Source organism: Cyanistes caeruleus, chromosome 12, assembly GCF_971803275.1.
Source record: "Cyanistes caeruleus chromosome 12, bCyaCae1.hap1.1, whole genome shotgun sequence".
In the NCBI taxonomy this organism is placed as follows: Eukaryota; Metazoa; Chordata; class Aves; order Passeriformes; family Paridae; genus Cyanistes; species Cyanistes caeruleus.
In genome coordinates, this window is record NC_141712.1 from 12,813,945 (window position 1) to 12,832,345 (window position 18,401).

Below are 18,401 nucleotides of genomic sequence, written 5' to 3' on the forward strand. Positions count from 1 at the left end.
TGCAATTGAAAATCATGGGAGTTCTGTTATTTTTGCTTTTAGGCTTGATTATCTTTTGCTTTAAACTTAAAATTTTAACATGAATGGCTAGTGGAACAGTAGACTTCAGGTTTGGTAAAGTGGATCTTGAGAATCTAATTTGTATCTCAAGCAAACAGGCACTTTGCAGAGTAGTACACTTAATGAGTCATTAATTTTTTCTTTCTTTCTTTAGCCCCACAGTACTTGATAGCAACAATTGGTGCTGCTGTGTCTGGAGGATAACCAGGATATTCATTAATGGTCAAAAATCTTGAAATGAAACCCAGTTTCCTTTCCTTCCCTCATGGAACTCATAGAGATTTACACATTGATTAAAAAACTACTGCATAAATTGGTGTTTGTCTCCAGACTGCTGTGTCAGGACATCAAATAGCTTCTTTGTTCCAGTGGTGATGAAGAAACAGACCTAGACAAATGTATTTACTGCTCGGAAATCATTTTAATGCTGGATATGTAAGGGCAACTTGAGAGTATTTTTCTGCTGAAAACCAAGATGGCTGACAATGTAATTATCCATTCAGGAAAAAAAAATAGTTTAAATAAAGTGGTAGATAGTGGAATACTTGAGAAAGTTGTTTCTCTTGTCTGAATCTTTCTCTTGGAAATCTAAAGAATAGAGAGGAACAGAATTATGTCCTATTTTTTCCATAACTATATTGGACCTTCTGTGTTAATTTTAAGAACTTCACTCACATTGAAAGATTTCTATAGTCAAAGTTAGTCTGTCAAGTATTTATCACCTTATTCTGATAAATAGAAATAACACCAGCTATTCTACTAGCAAAACTTTAAAATGAAAATGTTTGCTAATTACTGACTTTGAAGATAAGGACCCATTTAAGTGAGACAAGCAAAGGAACTTTGAACCTCTTAGGTTTTTAATAAGCGAGGCTATCGCTGTAATGTTTGCACACCACTAATGAATCCAGGGAAATTCAGGTAGTGTTTAATACAGGACCTTTGTGCTGTACCTGTTATTCATCTCTCCACTTTGCTCTGGGATGATGGGACTGAGATTTCCACGTGGCAGTTCACTGTACCAATACTCTGACAGCGTTTTGAGCTGTGGCTCTGCTAGGAGCAGAATGGTGGTATTTTGAATGTAAATGGTATTAATAAAGTCTGTTGATAAGCCACTGTGGCAGCTGGAATGGCCCCAAACTTCTTAACTTCAGAATTTGTCCGTCAGGGAGAATATGGCTTTGTTCTAGGCAGTGAAGAGCAGCCACAGCAGCATCTTGGCACTACAGGAATTCTTGAAAACCATAGTATTGGGTCATAGTTATGGTTTGAGATCCTCAGGGAATTTCTGTGTTGCAATATTGACTTGTCACAGAATACACCATGGGTTCATCTCTGCAAAAACTTGGGATGAGGAAAAAAATGTGGGATAGCCGTTTTATAGTCAGTGAGCTTTTTCTCTTTTGGGATGCTGGGAGGAGCTGTAAGTGGAAAATTATTTTTGCTGCAACTAAAAATTAATAAAAGTATCTCTATAATATCTGGGAATCTCAGTCAATGAAGGAAACAAGAACTTTCACAACTCTCTGGAGATACTACAGGGTATCTTTGAGAGGTTTCTACTAGAATTAGTGGTTACAAAGAGGTAGGAACATTTTCATACAGACTGGCTGAAATGAATTTTTATGTCAGTTGCACCTGTGTTCAAAAACAGTGCTACAAGTGGAAGGTAATTGTTTTTAGCTGGATTGTGTTAATGAGTCCCATAGGCTTTGTTCTTCCTTCTGTCCCACACATGCTGCTCTGGGGCTACAGTTGAACAAGCAGTCTTGTTTCTGCCCATGAGCTGTGCCCTGGCTTTTATAGGTCTGAATGCTGAAGTCCTTATGGACATCTTTGGCTGTTCTTATACTGAACTGAACATCAGTTGTTTCTTCATCAATCAGTTCTGTTTTGGAGATAATGGTTACAGAGAAGAATCTGTTAAATTAATATTGATAAAATCAGTGAAGTGATAGCTTTAAATGCTGCTGCTTCTGCTGAGAATGGTGCCGAGGTGTTCTTTCTTTACCTCTGAGTTCCCTTTAATAGCTGCTGTTCTCTAAAGTCTTTAGTTTTGGTGCAATATGAATATGAGCTTTTGGAGGCTTGCATTAATCAGATTATAGAACCCCCTTGGTATTTCGAGAAGAACATTTGTAGGTTTACAGATTGGTACTGTTTCAATAATGTGCAAACGTTTGATTTAATGAAAACTTTAGAATGATTGTCACTCCTTACTTCCATATCCTGATGTGCTTTGGTGCTTTACTAGTAGGTTACTGCATTGTTAATAAGATTTTTACTAAAAAAAAAAAGAGAGAGGAAGTTCTAGGCTAAGTCCCAAGCTATTCTAACAGTAATTTGGCACTGAACTGGGTAGAACATACTAATGAAACATGTGGAAATATATGTGTTCCTTCCCCATCAAGACTGAAAAGTAAAGGGTTTTTAAACATAAAAGTTCTTATTTTTCTTAATCTTTTGTTCTAAAATAACTTGAAAAACCCCTCATGGTCAGTGGCTGATCTGGGTTCTGAATGCAAAGTTAGATGTCTTTATCAACAACACAAAGTTGTCATGCTGCATAAGCTGGAGAGAGACAGAAAAAGTACTTGTTTATTTCTGAAGCAGCTGAGCTGCTGCTTCTTAAACATGTTCCAGGTATTTTAAGAGTAATGCACCACTAAATTTTGAATTTAAGTTCTGCACTATAAGAGATCATGCAAAAGTTCAGTGAAGTTTAGTACATAGTTTACAACTGATAACTGATGAGTTAAATAAAAGTTTTACTGCTGATCCTCACCTACCAGTGTAGACTGAATAATATTTTCTTGAGAATGGATCCTTAAATGCAGTAAAGCTAGCGGCTTCAGAACTGCTTTCCCATATTCAGCATTGCTTCATATCAAAAAGTATTTAAAATGTATGCAGATTTGTTACTTCTTGCTTCCCAAAGGCTGACATGATTTTTCTCATTTGATATTGAATTGTACATAGAATAAAAAAAAGCCAAAACCAAGCATTTCTAGACTGTATTCTGGTTGTTTTTTTTAAAATTTATTTAGTATGCAGTCTTGTGGCTTCATGTGACTTTAAGAAGGTGACAGTCCTGACTAGGAAGTTCCCACTCTGCTTCCCACCCTTTAGTTCTGCTTGAAGGTGTACAGGCAACTAGAACACTGTTAAATTAATAGGATTAAAGAATTTATATTTCAAAATGAACCAAAATTAGAGCACTGATTTTGTTCAGTGTGTACCCCTATAGTATTTGTCTGAAAAATGTGTAAGGATGATGTTGAAGCAAAAATACATAAAACTGATACCCCTACAAGGCAGAAAGGTGCGTGACAGAGTCCTTAAAGAGCAGTTAAAGAATCCACTGCTGCTGAGAAGTTCAGGGTAATAGAGACAGCAAGAAAAATATTCCGAGAGAAACAACAGTTTGGATATCCAACATCAAAAGGGAAGCAGCTGTAACTGTCAGACCAGCTACATCTAGAAAACATCTGTTTGATGCAGTACAGCCTCAAAAGCTGTGTCATTTACTGGGGAATCTGTGTTTCAGAAGCTTTGCGATTTTTTAACGTTTTAGGCATCTGCACGTGCACAGTGTACTTCCTTGCTCTCATGCTGTTATTTTCTATTTGTTTTTGAAGAATGACAAAATCTCGAGACTTGGTTATTTTCTCCATGTTTGTTCTTGTATGCCAAATATTTTTTCAAAAGATAATGTGAGTCTCATACAACTCATTCCACATTATTGTTAGTTAATTGGAGGAGGAGTAAATCTCTCTGAGACACTGTATGAAGAGTGGTCATGAGCAACTTTTTTCTTGACTGAATTTATCATCCGACTTTCAGTACTACCTCCCAGTAATTGGCGTACAGCTTGTAGTGCATTAACAGAGTTCTCTCAGGTACCATATCTGTTCAGTATATTCCAACTATTTTGACACAGAAATTTGGGTATACAGGGGAAAAAAGATTTTCAGAAACACTGTTAAAAAAATTCTCACATGCAAGAATTTTTAAGCCCTTTTCAGTATCTTCTAATCCTGATGTTTTCTTTCCTTTTCAGACTGAAGACTTGAATCCTTCTCCCTCAGTAGCTATAATAGTGAATGGCAAGGTGTAGTTGATAGCCAGTAGTAGCATTTAGGCAGTGCATCTTGGCCTGTGGTGAGTACCTGGAAGGATTGGGCTTATACTGCATTCCTGACAGTTTCTTCTTTTATTGTTGGCATCACCATCCTCTCCTACCCAGTAAATGCTATTGCTGTGGGAAGAGCACTCATCAGACCTCCTTATGGGGGATAAGAAGCCTCTTTGCTGTGCATTGAGTGCTTTTGGAGGTGATTTATTTCTCACCTTTCTGCCTTTCAGTAAGAAGAAAGGGAAATACTCACATTCTTTCTCTCATTGTTCCCAAAAAGGTGCTGCAGGAGAGAATATTTATGTTTTAGTGCCAGCTCTCTCTTGAAGTGCACAGTACAGGTGTCCATGAAACAGAAGACCAAGAGCTTGGAGGTTGCTCTCCACTCTCCAGCAAGCAGTGCCCTTTCTTCTCCAACTTTCCCATTCTTAATGACAGAAACTTCTGTGGTGCTGCAGGCTGAGCCCAAGTCCCTCCAGATGCTTCCAAAGGACAGAGATTTCTCTTTTTTTCTTCAGTCCAAACATTTATCTTCTTTCTCAACAGTGGATATGTGTTTATATGTCTTAGCTAAACTCCCCTAAAGGAATCATTTGTCTTTCATGGGCCTGTGACTATTCATGTTTGTGGATATTTGCATTGATTAGTGGTGGGGTTTTACCTTACTTCCTGTAAAGTGGAAAGAAATGAAACTGAGCTTTCCCAGATGATACAAACCAATATTTGTCCATCACTTTAAAACCTAACTTACTTTCCTTGTTGGTCAGAGTAAGGTAGTACAAAACTATTTTAAAAGTAGATTATTTTTGTTGCAAATGGTTTTGTTTGATAAACAATGCTATATATGTTCACTTTTAAATGTTCATAATTTAATGTACTGTACCAGGTAATTACTGGCTTCAATCTGACTGTTCATCTTATTAGAATCTTAACTATAAATCTGTGCAGGTAAAAGGGTAGGTATGCAAACATTGGTTTGAGGTTCTTCCATGTTATTTCTATTCCTGTATTTTGTTCTTCTTCCCTGGAGTGACTTTGCTACTGTGTGTAAGGGTGTGTCTGTGGACAAGCTGAACACAACTTTAGGTGTCTTTGTTGCCTGTTGTAAGTTTTTATGCTTAGATAGAGCAAGTAGCTTTTTTAAACTTCATGTGATCACATAGTGTTCATTTTAACGATAGTTAACAGTATGCAGTGCTTGCTGAAGGAAAACAAAACCAGCAAGCTGGAAGATAATGCAGAGTTAAAACTTAATGATTGGCAGGTTGAATTTACACTGCTCCTTTCCTCTAAACCACATTTTAATTTGCTTGCTGATATGCTTAAGTTTAAAAATATAATGAATGCGAATATAAAGGCATTATAGAGTAGCAGTGGTAGTGTGGGACTGGGGGTCATAGAGTACCTTTCTTTTGCTTAGGTGTTGGAAAGAAGAAATTCCATGCTAGTTGAAGATTTGAATGTACCAGCAAAATTGGAATTTTCACATAACAGTTTTAGGCTGAGAGTTATTCTTATTTGGTTATCATTTGTTAGGGAAGTGACATCATTGTCTGTATTTTTACAGTGAAGGCTTCGTGCTGTGGCCAGGTGGCACAGTTCATGTAACCACAGTGTGCTTATCTTGATTGCAGCACATCTTCATTGCCACCTCTTGACTGGCCTTTACCAAGCCATTATGGGCAGTGTGAACTGAAAATAGAAGTCCAGCCTAAAACTCATCACAGAGCTCACTATGAAACAGAAGGAAGCAGAGGAGCAGTAAAAGCATCTACTGGAGGACACCCTGTAGTAAAGGTAGGAAGTCTGGCTTTCTTGAATAGAAGGTAATTTTTTAACTACAGTTATTGGTATTTACAATGCTGTGAATTGTTACCTTTTGTGAAGCTTACAGCCTTTCTTGGGCAAGATATTCTTCCTTAAATGTAATAATAACTATTTTGAAAACACTGACCAATAAAACCAATTATTGTTGAGCTCAGAATTAGATGTAAGGTCCTAGTAAATTAGACTTGACTTTGGCATCATACTCTCCTTGAAGAGAAAGATATGTGGGTTTGATCTTATTGGAGTAACTGTGTGCATGAGATGTGATGTGCTCCTCTCTGGCTTGGAGTGTTCAGGTGTGTACACAAATACCTTGCTCTGTGCTGGGAATATTTCTGGATTGGTTAGGGATAGTCACTGATGTTTCCTTTAATTCCATGGTGTCAGCTGACTCGCACAGCTTGGAAGGGAACCCACCCTCCTTCACTGAACATACGGCATATTGTGCTGAGAAGCTGTGGGGCTTCTTAAGATGCCTTGGTTTATGTTTGCCACATCCTTAGGTGAAAGCAATGTCTCTTTACTTACCTCAGTGTTGCTCAATGGTCTTTATCTTAGTTCCAAGCCAGATTAAGACAAAATTTAATGGCTTGTTTATAAGTCAAATCAGACAACAGTTACAAAATCTTTATAAAACAAAGAGGGGATAAAAATCCAATTACATGAAGGTTACAGCAGGCTTTGTCTTTTCCTCCAAATCAGTATATTTCACGTTCTTTTCCAATAAAATTACAGTCAGTGTTTAGTCCTGAATCTTTTGCTACAGTCTATATATTAAAAATGTATTTTATATATTTATCTTCTTCATTACTATTGGAGACCAGATGCAAAGTGCTGATAGGATTGGCATAATCAGTCCCCATTCTTTCTCCTGCTTTTACTGTAGTATAAACATGTTATCACTTTTCCTTCTTATAGTTTATTCCTCCGCTTTGGCAAGTGAATTGTCTCACTCTATTTACATCGTTACATTTCATCTATATAGATGAAGATATACTGGCAGAATTTAAGTGTCTTGGACGATCTGCTGTTCTTAATTTGTCTAAGTAACCTCTGCTTTCCAGGCTCTTCATCTGATGAATTTCTTCCATCAACCTGACTCCTAATCATATTCTTTGGGCTGCTTATTAAACTGTTTCTTCTCTGATAGATTACTTTCAACTTTTCATTATACTTTTTTTCCTCTTAAAGACTTTGTATCATTCCTTTCTCTCCCTCTGAAAAGGTTTGGTTATCTGCATCCCATCTTCTTTCTTGAATGTCTTTCCTTGTTTTTCCATTTCAATTCTTATGCTGAACTCTTAATCTAGTTTTCATGCTCCCTGCAAAGTTGCTCAGTGTTGTTCTTCTCACAGTACTGTGTCCTAACCAGCTGCAACTCTCTCCTTTTGTCAGACCTACAGGGTTTCTTAGCACAGTAGAGGCAAGGGTCAGGTGCTTCTTAGGGAAGTGTATGCTGCAAACTAGAGAAAACTGAGGATGCCTCGACTAGGCTGGGATTGGAAAAGACACGTTCCTTCATGTGGAGTATTGTGTTGCTTTAGTCAGTGGAGGACAAGTAGACACAACTTCCACATGCCAAGGTGCTTGCAGTGGAATGTAACACATCATTAATGAGGACAGAAACCTGAGAGATTTTAGCTCACAAAACAAATCTTTCCTGAGCTGCTGTGAACTTCATTCAATATTGTTTATTTTTTTTCCTCTGGTTGCTTATGTTTTGCAGTAATATTAGCATTAAGGGAATTTACGCTGATATTTGTAGGATTTAGCAAATATGTAGGCTTTCTTTTGCTTACAGAACTAGATGCTTCTAAGCTGCAGTACTGGATGCTTCTAACTGCAGTAAGGCAGTTAGAAGAAACAGATCTGTAGTGGGTGGCTTATACCAATGATTTTAAAAGCTGTTTATTCGCATTGAAATTGTGAAATACCTTGCTGTACAAGAATGCTGTCTTAAAAATGAGGATGGCATTTATGTGTCTGGCAAGTCCCATGCTTCAACACATGCATTGTACTATGCCTCTCTAAATTAAAATGAATGCAAATGTAAATCAATATTCAACTTTGCAATTTGGTCTCTTCCAGCTGGATTGGAAATTAATTGTTGTATTTGATAGGAGATTGGAAGTTGTTATGAAACAAAGCATTGATTTGTATTTACTTTTTACTTACTGCCGGGAAAAAGAGTCAAGTAAAAGGCCAAGTTTGGAAAAGGTAATACTAAATATTTGTAAGTAGGTGAATATTACTTTACTTTCATACAAACAGAAATATTTTTCAGTACTTCTGGAAGCTTATTCCAGAAATCCATGTTACAATATGCATTACTTCTTCTTTCTGACTTTTCTTTTTGGTGCTCTTAGCTTTAGAGCAGTCACTTCATGTGAGTGATCATTGCAGTAAAGTACTCAGCATTTTCCTGTGTAAAATAACTTGTGTGTTTACCAGTGTCAGAGATGAGAAAGGAGGTGGGTAAATTCATTGGAACAGACCTACAGTAGTTGTCAAGTCCAACTGCCACATCTTTGGGTGCCTGAAAGCCTCTGTGCTTTTGTTTCTTACACAACTTGTTTTGCTTTTGAACATTATTTTATAGAAAGCTGGAATATTTAATTGCCAAACTGTGCAGCCTCTGTAGTTCTACATGTGCACTTGATGTATTATTTAAAATAAAGATTTTTAAGATAGTACATGGCTTCAAGCCTTTAATGTATTAGTGCATGTCATTAATCTATTACTAATACTGTACCACACCTGTTGCTAGGACACTAAGCTTCTGACAAATTTGGCATCATCTGTTGTGAGTACATTTAATCAGCTTATTTCCAAATGGGAGGAAATTAAATAAGTGGAGCATCATGCTTTGCTTTGTATATCTCTTAACTTTAAGAAAGCTAATTCTATAATGATGTTCCCTTGTTTTTAGCTTTTTTTAATGCAAAAGGTTGTAAGTAGCAGATACCTTTCATTTTAAGCTCTGCTTTCTTGGGACTATGTTCCAGCTAATCCTTGTCATCTGGAACAGTTTCTTTTACCTTGGTAGAGAATCTGCATGATAATGCTGATGGTTTTCACAGAGAAGGAATAAATAATATAGCAGAATGGTTTGCAAGAAGAAAGTTGGCATGTTGAGCTTTTGTCATCCAAATGATGTGGAAATTTTGTAGTGCATTGCCAGGAGACAGCCCCTGAGCACTCCCAATTTTTATCATTCTTATTCATAGCTTAGAGTCTGCAATTCACCCATCTATGTAGCCTTTTAAATGAGTAGCTGTTACATTTTATCCAGCTCTTAAGTGAACAGTCATCACTACTTGAATTTCCACCCTTCTCATGGGTCCAATTGTACATAAAATAATGTTTGCACTTACAATTTGCTAGAATGAGCTTTCACTTCTGTCTGAACTGATAGGGTTCTTCATGAGACCTCACTTGAATAATGCTTATGATCAAAACCAGAAAAGCCTTGTAGAGCAGGTGGGTACTTGATAAGAATCTCTCTGGGATAGTTTGGGTTTTTTTACTTTTGTACCTTAGTTTTCTGCTCTAAAATGAACTTTTCTTTTTAAAATAAGCAAACTTGTTTTATGTATTGTGTTCCTGCTACTCATGTAATTTTCTGAGCTCAAAATTTTAAATTTAATGACTTCTTTTGGTAGTAAATTATAATGGCTGTGGTGTGCACAAGTAGTATTTCCTCTTCTCTTTTTTCCTGTTGCTAGGGAAGAAGGCGATGTCCATGCTGGTCATCTTGTAACCATACAGAGTGATGCACTCAGGGACTGTGGGCTCACAGCTACCCCTTAGCTCCGTTCTGTGTGCAAGGAGTGTCTGTCCTGGGGCTATTGGCCACTGTGGGAGGCAGGTGTGGGTATGAACTGTGGTGGGGTAATTGGTTCTACAGCTGATGATGTATCTGCAACAGACACTGCATAGAATCCATTTACACGCTGTGTATGCAAGGTAGGTTTGGAGTGGTGGTAGCTGTTAAGAATTTGCCTGGACCAGAAGTGTCTTTTTCCTGTACTGCAAAGGGTTTAAGGATAGAATCATTCTGTTCCTCTGCCATAAGCAAAATTATTCCTATAGCAGATTCACAGTAAGAGAAGAGGGGAAGCATCGTCTAATTCATATGGACAACCCAGCAGTTCTGCAGCTGAAAAAAGGATGTAAGATAAAAAATGAAAGCAATATTAAATAAAAGCCAGTTTATTTAGGTGGCTACACACTGCTAGTCACTGACAAGCAGAGTCGTCTTCTCTGTGAGGTTTCATGGAGACCTGTAAAAGAGGGACTCAGTGTCAGCTCTGTTTAAAGTGATTGCAGAGCTTGAAGTCATGACAAGCACTGCAGTGGAAGAAGAAAAGTAAACTAATTGAGCAGAAGTAAACTTACTTCAAACTGCTTTGAAAGGTCTGAGACAGGAATGTGTTTTCAAAAAGCCTGTCAAACTCTGCCTGAGTCCTGATGGCAGAAACTGCAACCAACAAGAGAGGATCTATCCAGGCAATGTCAGATGATCTGAGAAAAATAAATTAATAAAAGATTGTCTAAATGAGTGTATGTTTCCTGATCTGTAATTCTGTGGCTGTCACCTCTTCCCAGCTGTTCTCTGTGGCCAATGCATGTAACTACTTGAATATCAGGTATAATATTGGAATTCTCCCTCTTCTCTATGTCAAATAAACAGCACACTTTTTCTGTGTTTTGCAACCCTTCCCATTCTTCCTGCCTTTCACTCTAATTTTCATTTCTGTCTTGAATTTTTTCCTGGTTTGTCCATCACCAGAAGGCAGGCTGTATCCCAGCTCTAGTTGCCTACTGTTGATTGGTGACAGCAACTTGCCAATAAATCTAAAAGGCAGAAGGTAGATCTCAGCCTGTGTGAACTGCCTAATGGGCTGTACTGGCAAAAACATCAACCTTTGGATGAGATTCTAAAACTATGTCTCTTTCAATAAAAGTTCGATGATTTAGGTATCTTCTGCTTCAGAATCCCAAAAACAGATAGCAACAGTGATGCATCTACTCACTCGAAAATGAAGTAATTGGTGGGAAAACCAATAAAAACAGTCATCTGCTTTTTGTATCATAGGTTTACTAAATTTTTTTGTTTCTACAGGTTATGTGGGAATAACCTCATCCTATCCCAGCAATGCTTGTCCAAAAACTCTCCATAGCATAATTAGCATTTGGAGTTGGTATTTCAGGAATAGCACCTGTTTTTTCCAAGAGTGTGGCAGAGCCAAGTGCAGACGGATAGTTTGATGGCTGGTTACATGGGACTGGCAATTCTGCACTATGTGTTAGCCTACTGTTATAGCTATTAAATTATATCTTTTTTTGCATAGTGTAAAATGGAACAGGTCTAAAACACCTTGAAAATGCCTGACGTCAGTATTTAAAATACTTTCAATCCTGTCTGCAAGCAGTGAGTGGGTAAAAGTGTGAGATTTCAGAAATAGAAATCCAAGTTTTTAAACCTTGAAGAATGTTCTGTACATGTGTAAACACATGGTACCATGACAAATAATGAACTGATGCTTGCTATTATTCTTTCGTTTTAGTCCTTTGTAGGATCTGTTTGGTTTTGGGATGACCTTTAAAATGTTTTTAATTGGACTCGTGCCCCTACCTAATAGTTTGTTAAAGTTTGTTCCTTTTCTTTCTCTGTTTTTTTCACAATTGCAAAGGTCTGTACTATTTTAAAGCCTTCAAGTCAGATTACTCAACAGGCTTATTTAACAAAAGACAAAGGAAGATACTTTTCTGATGTGTATGCTTTTCCTTCTCTGTTGATGGAAAGGTGCACCAAATAATCAAGTGATAGAAAATAGTACTGCATTTTGGGAAGGAATTGAAATAGATGTTTTGGTTCAACGTATTGAACTTTAAAACCAGACATCTAACTTTTTGTAACATGATAACCTCTGCAGAATCAGATTGAAATTATAAAAGAATTCCGCTGTACTGTTAAGACTTTCTGAGCCAGTGGTTGGGATATTGCATGATAAATCTGAATGGAGTTTCCTTCTTTCAGTTTCTGCAGTCTCTTCTAAGCAGTGCACTGGAGATAATAGGTCAGCACTCCCTGCACCTCTGCAGGGCTGCAAGGAATGGATGACTGTGGTCAGTTGGATTTGCAGTAGCTTCCCTGAACTCTGCTTTCTTCATTTCATGCCCGTTGTTTGCTTCAAGTTTTTCAAAATGCAGCTGTTGATAAATTCACAATAAATTGTATCACTGGTGTTAGTCATGGTGTCTTTTGTTTTAAATTATGTTCCTCTTCATACCCTTGGATCCTTGTCATCCCTTACTTGTCATTCCAAGTCATGGTTGATAGATGTGCTGTTCAGCTTGGCAGATAGCCCTTCAGCTTTTAAACCCAGCAATCCTCATAGTTCTTTTTGAAAGTCACTGCACACCACTCAAAAGGGAAATTCTTGTGGAGAAATGACTGTAGAAAAAAATTCAGTTGATCAAAGCTATGCACTGGTGCCTCTCTGATACCACTGTCTGAAAGATTCCAGGCTCGTGGGTCATGTCTCCCTTTTCTCAGAGGATGAAACATTTAGATGGTTTGGTTTTTAAAAGAAATTGTATTTTACTTTTGAAGTAGACTGAAACTTAAGCAGTGAAGGTTCTTTTCCTTTAGGATTGTTCAGGTTTCATAGTGAACTGTACCATATTTTGTTCAGTCTTCCAAAGTAAAAGGAAAAAGTACCTGATTCAAGAGAATAGCTTTCTTTTCACCCTCTTCAACAGGGCATTCATTCTTCTCTTTTGCCCTCCTTACCTTGCCACTCTGGGGCATGTTGTAAGGAATACAGCAGTCACTGAAATGCTTTCAGTTGCTGTGAGTCTGTCAAGGGGGAAACAACTATTTACAACTGCTTTTCATGTCAAGGTGTTGAAAAGCTTTGGAGATCTCCATCTGAAGTGATTTCTTAGTAAGTGCTTGTGACTCTTTACACAGATGAGTTTCCTTCCCTGTTCTTCACATATGAGCTGAGGATTTTTGCATAGATACTGGTGCATTTAGTGAAGATGATTTAACTTTAGGGACTTGATTATGCCAAACTTGCTTTGTATTTCAAAACTATGCCCTATTTTTAGGTAGAACTATTTGTATGTAAAAGATTTCTTTCTAATCAGCCTACTTCACAATCCAGTAATGCCATAAGCAGTGAATTATTTGCACAAAGGCAAAGGAGCACTGAAATCTTCATCTTCAATTAGCAAGCAAAAAAAAGACACATAAAAGACAGAACATGAGTATTAAGCCCCAAAGAAAGATTGATTAAGCATGGAAATTTCCTAATAAATGCTGGGAAGTTTTGCAGGAAAAATGCTTTAAAAATACAACCAAATATGTTTCGATACCATCTGAATGTTGTTGGTATAGTATTGCTTAATAGCTGAGCATAAAACCTAACTGATGAAATTCTTCCCCCTGCCACCACCACCACCCCCCCCACACACACCCAATTCCATGTTTTTGCTTAAATTCTAAGACTGAAATACAGGTCTGTGGAGTGCCAACATTATTTCTGGATTCAGTGACACTGTTAGGTATTTGGGGTTTTGGATGCTTTGGTTCAAAAGCCCAGACTATTTCCAAGTATACTAGTGTTGTCTGTAAGTACCTGGTTACTGTGAAGTATGTATTTCCTGTTGGATGTTTTTCCCAAGCTGCGTTGTGCGTCTTAAGAAATTACTTTTAACTTGAATAGAGATTGGTAAGACTTGGCCTGCAACAATAAGTGGAAAGCATGGACAGAACCTTCTTCATTTAAAAAAAAGGTGGGATGAGGAGGTAAAAATGTTATGTGTTAGAGACTAAAAAGACACTTCTCACAAGCTTTTCAAGTTGCAAGGTTTTCTTTAGATTAGAACATAGACTTGCTTTGTGAGGCAGCTATTGCCCAAATACAATCTGCATGAAATCTGGAAAAATGCTAATTTATTTTTTCCAGGTTGATGCCTTTTAAAGTGACCTCTTTGTCTTCCTCAGCAATGAAAGGAAGACTTGCCATTGCCACAAAATTCCAGATTTAAATAGTGCTGTCTTCAGTGATCAAATTAATCCATATAGTCTCTAGCATGACACATTTTTAAAGGATTTTCCGTGTGTTCATTAATAACATAGGAGTGTTTTTGTTGCATCAAATACAACTTCTTGATGATCCAAAACTCTCTCATGAAGTGTCTGCCTTTGTAGTTGCTTGGTAGAAGCTCTGAGGTCCCAGTGCCATGCAGGGGTTTCCTGTGTGCAGTGTAGTAATACGGCTGGAACTGCTTTGGCGTGAAGCCCTTGTGGCTTATCCTGTAGTGACCTTCAGTCTTTAGCCTTCCAGCTTTAGTTTAACTTACGCAGGCACTGACCTCTGCTATGGAAACGATATAGAAACACAAAAACAACTTGGCTGAGTTTCCTCGGCAGAGCAGTGGGTGGTGTATCAGGATTCTGTTACAGAGGGTTTCTAGAGGTCAATAGTGACACAGTGCAGTAACTTACTGCTTGTCTGCAGCACAGTGTTTGCTGCTCCTGGGAAAGTGCTATATCTTTTTTTAAAGTAAAATTAGCAATTTTTTGCTTGTAGTGAGCTGCTCTAACACTGCACATTAATGGAATAAGTGCTGGAAGGTGTACCTGAAAGCCTTCCTAGGGCTCAACCTGTAGTTCAGGTTACTGTTCCTCTGTAGGTGACCCATGACTGAATTGTGAGCACGCTGATACTGTAGTGCCTTACTGTAATGGTTCCTCATGGTGCTGATTCTGCAGCACTTGCCAGCAGGTTGTAAAATGCTATTTATTTTAATACCTATGGTCTGTAAAAAGACACTGTGTTCTTATTTGTGTATATTCTTTACTAAGGCGAACTGAAGGTACAGATACCATGGCTTCATTATGTGTTTGAACAAAATATAGTATTTTTTCTCCAAGTTAATTAAGCACTTATTTTCATTGAAAAACAATTAGCAGGTTGAATTTTTTACTGATTTAAATGTTTGGGCTGTTAAACATACAGAATTGTGTATAAAGCAGACAAAGTGGTAAGAAGGTGTCACTCTTCTGTCAATGAAATTAAGAACAATCAATATTTTTTTGAATGAGAACAAAACTGTATTTAAAAGGAATGCATTTAAAATGCCTGAATAAGTAATTTTTCCTGATTTGAATTAGGGTAGTAAATCTCCTTCATTATTCACAGGTAGGTATTGCATCAATAATGGCAAGTCAGCCTGGAGTTGCCAGCTTGCTTATTACACAAGATTTAAGGGGGAAATGTTCATTCTAAAGCACAGATTAGTATAATAAAAGTTTGGATTTTTTTCTATCTACAATCTCTCCAGCTGCCTGAGTTTCACTAGCACATCAGGCTGTCTCATTAGCATGCACAGCCTGTTGAGCTTACTGGCTTTTGGCTGTGGCTGGAGCTATTGGGAGCACAGGGACACTGCAGCCTGTCCACTGCTTGCTTAAGGCTGGGATGTTTCCTTTAATGAGGTCCCATTGGTGCAGTCAGGCCCTGAATTATAGTCTGTGCTGGAGAACAGGGGGGTTATTCTTTCTTTCCCATTCCCTGGCTTTCTTTATTGCCATGGGTATTGCACACATTGATTATATATATATCTTTACATGGGGTGGGGGGAGGGCATTTCTCTTTCTCTCTCCTTAACCTTGAATAAAAGCAATAAATTGTCTGCAATACCAAATATCCATTTTTAAGTCTCTGCTACCTTGCCAGTGTATATGGCCATAGAGTCTTCTGGGCAATACCGGGTTGACTGCTGGAATGGGGGATGTTTTACTCCCCTAAACTGAGCTCCTGCTCTCTGTAGGCTTCTGTAGAAGATGGTCTTCATGCACGGTAGACAGACCAGCTTAGTTTTTCAAGTATCCCCCACCCTTCCTTATCTCTGGTGTCACCAGTATGTCTAGAACTGCTGTGTACATGTCCATTGTTCAGCATGGGGAAGATTAGCCTTAATTGGAAATTAGCTTTGTCACAGTGACCGCATTTGGAAGTCAGTCAAATTTTTGAATAGGTCTGGCTTGTAATTTTTATAATTCCCAGTATTAGAGTGAACACATTTAACTAACGTCACATTTAGGCTGGATTCCATTGTGTTAAGATTTAATTTTAACTCTGAGGAAAATGGATGGTGGAGTCACAGTGTTGAGAACTTGTGACAAGATGGCTGCTGTAATGCTAAATTAATATGTGTCCTAATTTTCTTTAAACTCTTAAAACAATTCAGACTAATAAAAAAAAATTTCAAATATTCATTTGGTATTTGATGAAAAAGAAACTTTTGGAAAGATACCAGAGTCCTGCATCAAACATAAAAAGGAACTTATGCATGTGTATATATTTAATCGATGTAACAGTCCCTATGCTCCACTGTGATTGCAATATCAAGAGGAAAGTTCCTTGTGGTCCTGATGTTCCTGTATTTTATAGTTGACTTATGACAGTGAAGGGAGAGAAGTCAGTACACTGTCACAGGAGGTTCTTTACTGTAACCTTTCTAAATGCTTGTTTATCACATTTATTTACATGGGAAGCAACTCTGACAATCTTGACTGTCTCTACTCAGTCGCTGAAGAGATATTTTGGTTTGGTTTGGGTGGTTTTTAGCTGGATTTAGCTCTTTCTGTTCTGAGAACTCCAGGGAGAACATATCTGACACAACAAAGACTTTGAAGACTTCTGTTGGAACCTAAATTTTTATTCTTAACTGCAAAAGCTCTGATAAAAGTCACAGGTCTGGTAGGTGCTGCCACTTGAATGTAGAGACCAAGCTGTAACTTGAATATAGAAACGAGGCGTTCATTTGGTCCACAAAACTCCCTGCCAGGAGTGGTGCACCAGCAGTGGAGCTTCTGACTGCTGGGTGTGGGTATGCTTTGGGCTTTTGTGCCGCTGATTACTGGCTAAAATTTCTCTTCTAAGTAGGTTAAATTGACACATTTTGTTTGGTTTTTAAGTGTTAGTTCTGTAAAGAGCTTGGATAATACTGTTGTGTGACCAAATAACTCTCCCTAGAGACAAAAATATTGACATGACAAAACCACGTTTAAAGAATGACTGTCTGGCCCTCCCTCCCATTTGAACATAAGTTGATGTCAAAGTCAATGAAACGTAAATTTGCTCCAGTGCAGTTTAGCAATTATATAACTTGCAGCCTGCATCAATCTGCCAATTGCAGGAAGGTGAAGGAAAATGGATTTGTAAGAAATACTCTGTAGGCATCAGATTTATAATAGCAGGGGTTAAAGGAAACTGGTGTTACTGTTGTTTACATTTGTTTCCTTAACAAATTACCCATGTACTATCATACAATGGTCTTTTTCTTCTAGATTCAGTTTAATTTTTTCTGCTGTTTGAGTGTTGTGCCAGAATTGCTGCAGGTTCTTTTATGGCAGGTGGTTTTATGGCAACTGAGTGCATTGGTGGTTAGAGTTATATTTGAGATATGGAAAGATGTGTAAATTAACATTTGCAAAATTTGGGGGTTTAAAGTATTTTCTTTGCCAAAAATAAACCACACTTGACTTTCTAGATATGAATTGAATTTTCTTGTCCTAACTTGCTACATTTGCATTCACAAAACTTTTTAAGTTTAATAAAAGTTGCTATTCCACTTCATAGTAGAAAAGCTAAAATATTTTAGTATTTCTAGGGTGCATCTTAGTAAAATTGGTAATGGTTAATTTAAAACAGTATCAGAAGCAGACCTCTAGCATAGCATAGCTTTGATGTAAAATTCCTGTAGATAGAAAAATTCTCTTGGAGAGATTCAAAAATAATAATATTTTGATATTCATTTGTTCCAGTAATTGTTGCCAGTCCTTGTGTTTGGTGACAGATACCTGTACTCAGTTTTCTGCTTGCTGAAGAGTTTGAAGAAATCTGTGATGGAATACTCTGACTCCTAACTCTTTGGACTCGCTGTGTGTTTGTAGTGTGATGCAGTGGGACCTCCTAACCTGTTGCTATTATTCCATGTGCCCATCCCGCAGCTGCTGGGCTACAGCGAGAAGCCGGTGAACCTGCAGATGTTCATTGGCACAGCCGACGATCGCTACCTGCGGCCCCACGCCTTCTACCAGGTGCACCGCATCACCGGCAAGACCGTGGCCACCGCCAGCCAGGAGATCATCATCGCCAGCACCAAAGTGTTGGAAATTCCACTTCTTCCCGAAAATAATATGTCAGCCAGGTACATCACAGCATGTGTTGGCCATTTGGTTGCTACGTGTAGTTTCTATTTTCTTTGATTGTGTAAAGGTGAAAGAAAAATCCTGTAAAATTAGTGTATTTTCCACAAATCTGGGTCATGATGAAGAGACGCATCTCTTAAA

General features: G+C 37.9%; 1 protein-coding gene across 3 annotated transcripts in view; it reads left to right on the forward strand.

The window, feature by feature from the left end:
• Positions 1–18,401, forward strand: part of NFATC3 (nuclear factor of activated T cells 3) — a 64,673-nt gene that overhangs the window by 19,589 nt on the left and 26,683 nt on the right. For all 3 annotated transcript variants that reach the window (XM_086847254.1, XM_086847255.1, XM_086847256.1), the window contains 2 exons: positions 5,833–5,995; positions 18,060–18,259. In XM_086847254.1, the coding sequence (XP_086703380.1) occupies positions 5,833–5,995; positions 18,060–18,259 (363 nt within the window). The remainder of the gene's footprint in view (positions 1–5,832; positions 5,996–18,059; positions 18,260–18,401) is intronic.